The 12,306-nt window shown below is 40.4% G+C and overlaps 1 protein-coding gene across 1 annotated transcript in view; it reads right to left on the bottom strand.

Moving 5' to 3' along the window:
- Positions 1-493: 493 nt before the first annotated feature.
- The window catches only part of Mrps9 (mitochondrial ribosomal protein S9), a 65,703-nt gene continuing 53,890 nt past the window's right edge, over positions 494-12,306 (bottom strand). The window contains exons 10-11 of the mRNA XM_076832838.1: positions 2,788-2,957; positions 494-732 (exon numbers count right to left, since the gene is read on the bottom strand). Of these exons, the coding sequence (XP_076688953.1) occupies positions 641-732; positions 2,788-2,957 (262 nt within the window). The 3' untranslated portion in view covers positions 494-640. The remainder of the gene's footprint in view (positions 733-2,787; positions 2,958-12,306) is intronic.

Below are 12,306 nucleotides of genomic sequence, written 5' to 3'. Positions count from 1 at the left end.
ATACAAAACTGATTCAAAAATGAGTTCAGCCTTTTGTTCCCTCTGTGCAGTGGGTGATCAAGGCTCACCTGTGACCTTCACCTGGCTGCGGTGGTCACCAGCCTTCATGCTGGCAGCTCAGCTCTCTCCCACTCGGCTGAGCTCCTGGCACAGGCACCTAAGTCACCTCATTCTTCTGAACATCACTCTCACCTCTCAATTTCAAAAGAACATCGTAGCAACTGCTGTGTGGGAAAACAACAGAATCAGGCAAAATGAGTTCTAGTCTAGGTCTAGCATTAAATTAGCAATGATCTGGCTCTGGTAGGCTGCTTAGTCTTTGAAACTGAGCCTTCTCATCTGCAAAATGAGGTAACTTGACTAGATTTTGCTGAATGTTCCTTTCAAGTCTAATATGCCAAGATTTTATGAATTATGCTTCTAAAACTATCTTTTGAAAAAGTTTAAGTAGAAGAATGAAGTAAGCATCCTTTTTTTTTTTTTTTACAACTTATTTATTAATCGTAAACTTTACAAAGCAGCTTTAAAAAAAAATCATCTTACAACTCAAATCTCTGCCAGTGCTGCCCTCAAGTTGGCTGGCAGATGCGGATCGAGCCTGTTCCCCCAACACTGGGCCCTCCGGCCCCTTCCCCAGCCTTCAGCGCTTCTTCCAGGTAAACTTCCTGCGGGCTCCCTCTTGGCCTGGCTTCTTCCGCTCTCTGACACGTGGATCTGCAGTAAGTAGTCCAGCTGCAGCAGGAAGAGAGAAGCCTTTGTGAGCTTTGTGAAAATACAGGCTGTCCGGCAGAAAAGTAGGTAAACCACAAGAACCCACGGAACTGTTGTCAGAAAGACCCACAGGAGAGCAGCCAGACCCCAATACCCGAGCAGCCCTGGAGAGCCTCAGGAGGCGGTCTGCCTTGCTTCTTGGGGGATAGTTTCTCAATTTCTGAGACAAACATCAGTGATGTCGAGACTGCTTTGCAGAGAATTATGACTCCTTTTTAGTTTTTAAACTTGTTCAACTCAGATGAAACTACTCTCTGTGGGCGCTTGCTATTCACCCCGAGGGCCTCCCCCTGCACACCTGTTAGTGCTGAGGTGAGAGTCTCAATGGAGGCAAGAGGGAGGGAGGAAACGTCTTGCATGGTGAGGTGTGGGGAAGCCCATGGACATCACACCTCAGCAGTGTACGTACATGAACAAATGTGTACAAACAGGATTTGCCAAATATGAGGAAAAAACTGTGTTATGATAATTTTTGTGAAAATTATAGTCCTTGATACTTTGTTTCAGAACCTAAATAACCATTTTTGGAGTTGTACTCTGTGCCAGGTAGTTTATTCTAGAAGGATAAAGTCAGTTTAAATTGGAAGCTGCCTCTCCCTTAATCCTCAGGAGCAATTATGTTTCCAGACAATCACTGAGTTACTCTCAGCGGATGGTTCACAAGGAAGCACCCCAGCAGTGGCTGGAGCCTTGGTATGTGAGCAAAAACCCCGATTCCCAGAATACCATGAGGAGAACCCCTGGGAGCTGCTTTTGTAAACAAAGAAGTAGACCAAGGTTTTTCTTTCATCTTTTTTGCTCTTTCAACACTAGCACTTCTCTTCATTTGATACATGCCAAAGGTATTTTTTTTAATATTTATTTTTTAGTTGTAGGTGGACACAATATCTTTATTTTATTTTTATGTGGAGCTGAGGATTGAACCCAGTGCCTCACACGTGCTAGGCGAGCGCTCTACCACTGAGCCACAGCCCCAGCTCAGCACAGGTATTTTATCAGTGGTATTTTAATGGCCAGATAGCTAAAGAAAGCTTATTATATAATCTTTTGTACTTACTTGTACTTAAAGGGCACACATGGAATATTTTGCCCAAAATACTGATAAAGTCTAAGTTCTAGTTTAAATTCCTAGTAATAATGCTTTATTACTTTCAGATATATAGAGAGTCCAGACTAGTTAAGTCATATCCTATCAAATTATTTCATAGTAGTAGATAATGAGAAGATAATAAATCCATATAATGGCAAGTTGTTTACAAGCAAATGGATTTTCAAACGACAAAAAATTAAGTAGCCGAAGCCACAGGCTGTGCCTATCCTGGATCTCAGAGGCGGATGCTGGAAGGCAGAGAGCAGGCAGATCACCTTCCCTGGCAGAGAGGGGCTGTGAACGAACCAAGGTGCTAAGCAACTCGCACGGGGCTGTGCAGCAGGTCACAGGACACACAGCACTGGATCCTCTCAATGCAAAGACAACCTTTAGCTCAAACCTTAGATTTATTATGGATGCCAGGTAGTACCCCAATGAAAGAATCAAGTGTACATTCTTCTCCCCACAGTGTGAAGATTCTTGTTCAACTGACAGGGCCATACTGAGTGGAGTAAAAAAAATTCACATTAACATCATAATGGAAAAAATTAAAATCTCCATTAATCTTGGACAGAAATGCCTAAAGTGCTCTATCATTAACCAAGCAAATTACAAATTTCTATGGTAAGAGAAAAACAAGCAATCTGTCTTAAAGCCAAAGTCAACCTTCCCAACCTCTGGACTGGATATTTTAGCAGACATCACAGGGAGTGTACCCCCCTTTTCTTGTTCTAATTCAAGTTCCCTTTGTAGAAATCAAACCTGAAAAATACTGTACAATTCTGGAACATGAAAGGAGCAGCTGACAAGCTGTAAGATTGCATGGCGAACCAAGTATTCTCTCCCAGAGTTCAGGTCACCAGGACAAGACTCAGGAAACACCTGTAGGTAGAGGGGACAGCAAAGTGTCCCACCCAAATGCATACCTTGTCTCATCCACTCGACCTCATCCTCGGTGACGAAGCTGCACAGGGCTTTTGCCATTGCCAAGCGTATTGCTCCTGCCTGCGCTGACCTCCCGCCCCCTGAGACTGTGCAGGTCACGTCGTGTTTTCCAAGGCGGTCAAGGAAGTGAAAAGGGAACATCAACTGTTCTCTAAAGCACATCACAAATAAATCCAGTTAATTCCACTATAAAGATACAGGACTACATGCACTGTTGGCATTCTGAATGTTTCTAAAAACTGTTGCATGCCAATGTCATCTTTCAAACTTCTTGTCAATCAATTCATCACACCAAGATTGTAAGGTTTTTTTCTTTTCTCTCTCTCTCTCTCTCTCTCTCTTTTTGTATACAGCAATGCACTTACAGAATATGGCAATACACTCTCTTACTGGTTACTGGTTTCCTTTGTCTCATGAGAACTTCGTGAGGCGTGAAAATAACCTCATAAAGTCTTGAAGTTGGGAGACTGCATTAATCAACTGAATCTACCCTCTCTAGATTCAATGATCAGATATAAAATTAATAGGCCTAACCAAGCAATCATCAAATGCCATTTGGATTTTCTAAGTCAAGTATACTATAATGTATTTGCATAATGTATACTGCTTAACTTGACATGGTTACTTTTTAAAGTCAACGAAACAACATTTAAAACTCTTCCTCCACAAAAAGAACACACAGTCCAATGGCAGTTCACTAAGCTGCAAGCCGCAGTGTGGCCTGCTCCCTGGGAACAGTGATGTTGTCCTAAGCCAACACCACAGAGAGGATGGCAAGGAAAAGGCCTGCAGCTTCTTTGCTCAACTGAATGAGCATTTACTGAAAACCATTTATGTGCCAGGTCTGATGTTCACCACCATCTTTGCCAAGGACTTTGATTTTGCTATTTTGCCTTATTATCCCTGCTGAATTTTTATTTTTTTTTTCACGGTGCTAGGGCTCGAACCCAGGGTCCTGCGTAAGTATGTCAGGCAAGCACTCCACCACAGAGCTAGTTCCACTGTCATCCCAGAATTTTTATTTAGGAAAGTCCATTTACATTGCATTTGCTTTTTCTGCCCAACACAGCAGCTTTAGACCCCAAATCAAACTTATTCAACAGTTAAGCTGAGAGATGCACGGGGCAAGTATTCAAATGCCACCTTTTACATTTTAAGAGCAGAATAAACCAAGACAACCCTCCAAGGCCACAGCAAACTGGATCTGTAATAATACTATACAGGATGACACAACCCCTCAGACAACAAAACACACAAATCTATACTGCCTTTTTAAAAAAGACTTCAAAGCAACCAAATCCAAACAATCCATATTATGGAAATAGTAGTATTAAAGCAGTATCCATATGATCATATAAACAAAATTTAGAAACTGATAATTCAACTCTACCACTGCATTTTCCCAGGAGGAAACAGAAGCCAAGACGGAATCTATGGGATTGTCATGTACACACACTGGGGAAGGTGGCTGCAACAGATAAACGGGGTTTGCAGATTAAGTAAAGCTCCTGGACAGCCATGTGTCTGAGAGCTTAGACACCTGTCCTTACTTTCTAAAATTCTAAGATACCTAACAAACACTTATAAAGAGATTAAAATTCAGAAAACACAGATTTCAGAGATATATCAGTAATGGAGCCAGAGTGGTCAAGGTAAGAAAGAACCATAAAGAATCTGGGCAGCTGGAAGGTGGTGGGATTCTGTGGTACAATGACAAATTTGTGTACAGGTGAAAAAATGCCCTATAGGGTTAACAACTGAAAATGATGGTTATATTGCTATCAATTTTAACTATCTTGCACTGCAAACCAGCACACGTAAATACAGTTACATGGCATGAAGTTATTTCACAATCCATCGTCTCTCAGGAATCACAGATTGTTGGGAGCCACAGCCAATTAATATGATGCATGGCATTTTTGATTGAAAGGTGATGCCAGCTAGCCATTGAGATGATATGATTATGTTAAAAAGTACATTCATATGGATACCGGACTCCTGCTGCGGGACTCCTGGAGAGTTCCCATTGGTTGGGAAAGTGCAGTAGGAGGGAATTCCGGGGAGGCGCTTGCGCTAGAGTTCCGGGAAGGAACCGGCAGAACGCCGCGTGGGTGGATCGGGAAGCTTCCCAGGCGGTCGTGTTATTGGCGGTTCTTTCAAATAAAGTTTGTTCCTGTTTGAGTGGCTCGTGATCTTGTGCCCAGCCAGACAGCGGCAACTGGTGGCCCTGTACGGGGAGCGCCTGAAGCTTGGAGGTGAGTAAAATTGCTCGCCCCTGAGGGAAGGCGACAGAATGGGTGACCATTTCAAAAAACAATGTGTTCTTCTTTTGATTTATTTTGTTTTTGTTTCAAGCTGCCTATCCCTAGAATTTTCTCAGGCAAACTGGGAAAAATGGTTGGCTCAAGGCTTGAAGTTGTTTGGCCCGGAGAAAGAGAAAATTGATACAACTATTCTTTGCTCCGTTTTTGTTTCATTCTGTTTCGGGTTTGTTTTATGCTACCTAACTGGGTTGCGTTACCTTTATAGTAGATTAGAAACTAGTAAAAAACAAACCGAAAAACTGTTAAGTAAATTGTTAGAGGTCCAAACTGTGGTAGAAAACATGTCAGGTCAAGCAAAAGAGAAGGTCTCTCCAGCTAGTCAGACAGAGGAAAATTTGAAGAAAGAAAGCTTAGAGGAAAAACGACCATCAGTTGGGGAGTTACAACAGGAGGCTGCTACTAACTCCGTTCTATCACCAGAGGGCGTAAGAGCTGAGCGGCCCTCAATTCCTGTAGTTAATGCACAAAATCCTAAGGCAAGATCCCAAAGACTAGCATGCCCTGTACTTGAGCAGGCAGGAGGGCAACGAATTCATCGCGCTCTAGATTTCAAAACAGTAAAGCAATTAAAAGAGGCTGTAACAACCTATGGCCCGCAAGCACCCTTCACCATAAGCATGGTTGAATCTATTACCAACTTAGACATGACACCAGCAGATTGGGCTAACATGTGTCGATCTGTGCTAAATGGAGGACAATATTTGTTATGGAAGGTTGCCAATGAGGAATTCTGCATGGAGACAGCTAGGCGAAATACAGCAGCCGGTTACCCTCAAAGAAATCTGGAGATGTTGTTAGGAAAGGGACCTTATGAGGGTCAACGGCAACAAATTGAATATGATCCTGGTGTATACGCACAAATTGCTGCAGATGCAGTTAGGGCATGGAAAACTTTACAGGGGCATGGAGATTTACAAGGACAGTTATCTAAGGTAATACAAGGAACTAACGAACCTTACGCTGAATTTGTAGATAGGCTTATTCAGACAGCTTCTAGGATATTTGGAGATGTAGAACAAGCAATGCCATTTATAAAACAACTGGCTTATGACCAAGCAAATCGTTGCTGCAGAGAGGTCATTAGACCATGGAAACATGAAGATTTAAACACATATATTAAATTATGTAGAGACATTAATGAACAAGGACAAGTCTTAGCAGCAGTACAACAGGCTTTAGATGCCAGGCCAAAAACATGCTACAATTGTGATCAGACAGGACATTTTAAAAGGAATTGTCCCATAGGAGGAGGGTTTAACAAAGCTAGGTATCAAAGAAATAGAATACCAGGTATTTGCCCACGATGCCGTAGAGGGAGACATTGGGCTAATGAATGCCGTTCTCAAACTACCATAGAGGGCACTCCGTTATCAAAAAACGGACAAGGATCAAGTGTTTACCCACAATATCGTGGAGAAAGGCATCAGGCTCCATTGCCAAAAAACGGACTGGAGGGCCCAATGCTCCGGGGCCCAAAACCACAAATATACGGGGCAATGGAGGAACCCAACAGCACCATCAAGGTAGTGCCCAGGACACATTATCCATTAAATCCCTCATCAGACAAACTAGAGGGAGCGCAGGGCTGGACATCTGCGCCTCCGCAAGAGCAGTACTAACTCCAGAGATGGGAATTCAAATTATTCCCACAGGAGTAAAAGGACCTCTTCCCCAAGGAACGGTAGGCTTATTATTGGGACGCAGTTCTTCCACACTAAAAGGACTTATGATAAGTCCCGGGGTAATTGATCCCGATTATGAAGGTGAAATAAAAATTATAGCTAGTTCTCCAAGAGGCATATCAGTTATCTCACCAGGGGATAGAATAGCACAGTTACTAATAATACCCAGCCTACATGATAAATTTTCTAGTCGTACTGTAGAAAGAGGTACCAGGGGATTGGGCTCCACAGGTGTAGATTGGGCTATGCTGTCTTTAAATTTAGATTCTCGCCCCATGCTAAAACTAAATATTCAAGGATACGACTTTAATGGGCTACTGGACACAGGTGCAGACCTTAGCATCATATCTAGTCAGGAATGGCCAAAACATTGGCCATTACAACAAGCCACTCAAACGCTTCGAGGCCTAGGAGTGGCTACTAATCCCCATAGAAGTGCAATGGTATTAGATTGGAAGGATCCTGAAGGATGTGAGGGAACTATACAGCCATATGTATTGGATCATCTTCCTATAAATTTATGGGGACGAGATGTCCTAGATCAATTAGGTTTAACGTTAACAAATAACATCAATCCTAATGCGCCCACTACTAGGGCTAAACAAGGTTTTAAAAAAGAAAAAAGATTAGGAAAACAAGGACAAAATATAGCAGCACCAATTCAAATAGATCAAGGAACAGACAGACATGGGTTGGATTTTCAGAAAGGGCCACTGAGACAATAAAAATTACTTGGAAATCAGAAAGACCAGTGTGGGTTCCTCAGTGGCCCCTGACTAAAGAAAAGATACAAGTAGCCCATGATCTGGTTAAACAACAATTAGCGAAAGGACATATACAACCTTCCATATCTCCCCATAATACTCCCATTTTTGTTATTAAAAAGAAATCTGGTAAATGGAGATTATTACAAGATTTAAGAGCCATTAATAATGAGATGGTTATTATGGGACCTGCTCAATCAGGGATTCCCCAATTGTCTGCTTTACCAAAAACCTGGTATGTTTTAGCTATAGATATTAAAGATTGTTTTTTTTCAATTCCTATTCATCCTGAGGATAGTCCACATTTTGCATTTACTATCCCTGCACTAAATCATGAAGGTCCTGATCAGAGATATGAATGGAAAGTACTCCCTCAGGGGATGGCTAATAGTCCAACTATGTGTCAAATTTATGTTAACAAAGCAATCCAACCACTTAGAAATCAAAATCCTGAACTACAAATATTTCACTATATGGATGATGTATTATTGGCACATAAAGATAAAAACATATTGCTGGAATGTTATGCCACACTTACAAACTTATTAAAAAATTATAATCTAGAGATAGCAATAGATAAAGTACAATTAAATCTTCCAATTAATTATCTAGGAGTCCTGTTATCCTCAACCATGGTCCGTCCACCAAAAATTCAAATACGAGTAGATCAACTCAAATCACTTAATGACTTTCAAAAGTTATTGGGAGACATAAATTGGATAAGACCTTATCTAGGCATACCAACAGGAGAGCTAGGACCTTTATTTGATATCCTAAAAGGTCCATCAGATCCAAATTCACCCCGCATGCTAACGCCTGAAGCAAGAAAGGCATTAAAAATCATTGAAACATATATGGAAAATATGCACTTGGATAGAATTGATATAAGTTTGCCTTTATTATTTATTGTACTACCAACAAAAAATATTCCTACAGGAGTATTTTGGCAAGAAGGTCCATTATTGTGGATACATTTATCTTATTCTCCTAATACTATTCTTACTAGATATCCTGAGGCTGTAGGACAATTAATACTCAAAGGAATAAAAGCAGCAAAGGGAGTGTTTGGGATTTCTCCCAATAAAATTATTACTCCATATACTATGGATCAAATTGATGAGTTAGCCAATGAGTTAAATACTTGGGCAATAATCATGTGTAAATCTAATGTTTCATTTGATAATCACTTGCCATCTAATCCTTTGTTGTCTTTTTGGTCTAAGCATCCTGTAGTTTTTCCAAAAATGACAAGAAAGACCCCTATCATGAATGCTCCAAATATATTCACTGATGGGTCAAATAATGGTACAGCAACAGTAGTTACCCCTGATCAAACTTTTACATTTTTAGTACCCAAACAATCAGCTCAAAAGGTAGAGCTTAATGCAGTATTACAAGCTTTTATGATGTTTAAAGATTCTGTATTTAATTTATTTTCTGATAGTCAATATGTAGTTAATGCTATAGTATCCCTTGAAGATGCAGGTAGGATTTCCCCTTCTTCTACTGTTTTCTCTTTGTTTTCCACTATACAAAGTCTAATCTGGGACAGAAAAGATCCATTCTTTATAGGACATATCAGGGCACATACAGGATTGCCTGGAGCCCTTAGTTTAGGCAATGAATTAGCAGATAAATCTACACATGACATACATATTTTCTCCACAATAAAAAAAGCTATAAATTTTCATAAAAGGTTTCATGTCAATGCTAATACTTTACAAAAACGTTTTAAAATAACTAAAGAACAAGCCAGACATATAATAAAACAATGTCAAAATTGTGTGACATTTTTACCACAAGTTAATCTTGGAGTCAATCCTAGAGGACTGATACCTAACCATATTTGACAGATGGACGTCACACACTTGCCAAAATTTGGAAAATTAAAATATTTGCATGTTACAGTTGATACTTCTTCTGGATTTTTGATGGGCTCCCTTCATGCCGGAGAAAAAACTAAAGATGTTATAGCTCATTGCTTACAAAATTTTGCCACTGTGGGCGTTCCAAAACAGTTAAAAACAGATAACGGTCCCGGTTATGCTTCTACCTCTTTTAAACAATTCTGCTCATCATTTGACATTACTCACATAACAGGAATTCCATACAATCCACAGGGACAAGGCATAGTTGAAAGAGCTCATCAAACTATTAAAATGTACTTATTAAAACAAAAGGAGGGAATTGGAAAGGGGTATATATCCCCCAAAGATAAACTTAAAATAACCCTCTTTACTCTAAACTTTTTAAATTTGGATTCATCAGGACTTAGTGCTGCGGAAAGACATATGTATCCAAAAAATGTGCATAAGCCTAAAGTTCTTTGGAAAGATATTCTAACAGGACAATGGAAAGGTCCTGACCCAGTAATTGTCTGGAGTCGGGGCTCTGTTTGCGTGTTTCCACAGGGAGAACAGCAGCCGATTTGGATTCCAGAAAGACTAACTAAAACGATTTCTACAGATCAAAAAGAAGATAATTTGACTCAAATCCATAACAGCTGATATCCAGAACTCCAGCTTGGCCATTCTTACATCTGCGACTGATTAACCAGGATGCTTTTTTCAATATCTATTTTATTATTGCATTTTTCCATATCATAGGTTCTATTTTATTTTTGAGCTCATACAGACCTAGGTTGATGTTTTTCTGATCAGTTTTATTTTTTAACTGTGGAGTTTTTAACATTGCAATGGAGATTTCACCTAGGTGAAACTACAAGGCCTTTACTATTGTCTTATGTGTTGTATGTTATATGTGCACACTTCTGTTTTGTGTTATGTGTCTATATGTGCGTATGTCCATAGATCATATATGAGGAGTGCTCAAAAAAAAAAAAAAAAAAAAAAAAAAATGGATCCAAGTACTTTTTATTATTCACGTCATTTTAATGGTTTAATTTAAATTGGGTAAACAGCTGTTAAAAATTATTTTAATATGTGTACAAATAAGCAGGTTAACAAATCTGTTTGTTTATTTTCATCTTTCCTTTTCATTATATTTAATAATTCTGTTCAAGATAATGTAAATTGTTCTAAAAAAAAAAAAAATGTTTTCTTAGTACCTGTTAAAATGTTACATTTTTTTTCTTTTTCTCTTTAACATCATTGTCAGAATTCTTATTTTTCATCCCAGTGCCGGTGAAGACAAAGATGAAACCAAACTACAACTTCTTCGATAATTATCACAACAAACTGTATAAACTGATATATCAATGATCTTGGGAGGAAATGGACATATTGATAGATTCCTCCACTTTGAACTGCTTACAAAACTTGCCTGGACTATGTATCACTTGTATGCACTGTGATCTATCTGTTGATACAACAAATTATTGGTAATGCTGGCGTATCTTTGCTGATGTGTCACCAGTGATACAATTTTCCCTAGGAGTCGTCAATTGATGTGGTGTTGTGGCATTTCTGTATCCTCCTCCCTTCTACTAGTGATGGTCTAATTTTGGGGGCCAACAGAGGTGAGGCAAAGAACCTCACCCCCCCACTGGCACCAAGGCCAAATCTGGGGGCCAACAGAGGTGAGGCAAAGAACCTCACCCCCCCACTGGTGCATAGGCCTATCCACAATTATGGCTATTTGCTGGACCGGTAGTCAGTGACGGGTATGATCCAATTGCAATGGTATCAACCTAAGACAGGAGGCTGACGCCTAAAGGTCAGTTTTCCAATGACGGGTAAGAACCATATGTTAAATTGGACAAACCTAACAGGCACGGTCCCTAGCCACATTACTTGCTTCTTAATTAAACAGAAGGGGGGAGATGCTGGGAGCCACAGCCAATTAATATGATGCATGGCATTTTTGATTGAAAGGTGATGCCAGCTAGCCATTGAGATGATATGATTATGTTAAAAAGTACATTCATATGGATACCGGACTCCTGCTGCGGGACTCCTGGAGAGTTCCCATTGGTTGGGAAAGTGCAGTAGGAGGGAATTCCGGGGAGGCGCTTGCGCTAGAGTTCCGGGAAGGAACCGGCAGAACGCCGCGTGGGTGGATCGGGAAGCTTCCCAGGCGGTCGTGTTATTGGCGGTTCTTTCAAATAAAGTTTGTTCCTGTTTGAGTGGCTCGTGATCTTGTGCCCAGCCAGACAGCGGCAACAGATGAAATCCTGAGAATCACATTTACTTTATTCTTTGTCAGTCAGCATAATTTTTAAAATAATAAAAAAAATAAATGATTTTCTTGTTTACATACCATCTGAATCCTACTCTTCTGGTATCAAATAAGTAGTCTTTTATTTTTTAGTAATTGATTAAAATGCTAATTTGTCTCCTCTCTTACATGGTTGGCACCGTGTGAGGAAACTGTTTCATCTGTAGCGATGACTAGGTAAAGTGCCTCTTACCTGGCTGCCTAACAGAGCACAGGCCTTTGCTGAAAGTATCCCATACTACCAGGCACATACACGCTTGTTGTAAAGGCTAAGGTCACAGAGATAATAACCAGGAATAGAATCAAGATTCCTGGCTCTTGACTGTGGTCTTCCTACTGGTCAGAGGTCACTTTGTTGCTGAGTAAGTAAGCACCTGTGCCACTCACTCCTACAACAGGATGGCCAGTCCATGGCAGGTGGGGCCACCACCAAATCCCTACAACTACTTAAGCTGGTGAGAAGGCTTGGGGGCTTGATCCCACCAAGACTAGCCTGAGGCTCCCAACCCAAGTTCTTGATGACAGGAATCACACTGAAAACAGCAGTTATCTTC

The sequence above is a fragment of the Callospermophilus lateralis genome, chromosome 14, assembly GCF_048772815.1.
Source record: "Callospermophilus lateralis isolate mCalLat2 chromosome 14, mCalLat2.hap1, whole genome shotgun sequence".
Taxonomy (NCBI): domain Eukaryota; kingdom Metazoa; phylum Chordata; class Mammalia; order Rodentia; family Sciuridae; genus Callospermophilus; species Callospermophilus lateralis.
Note: the sequence above shows the minus strand (reverse complement) of the source record. Positions and strands in the feature narration are given on the sequence as shown.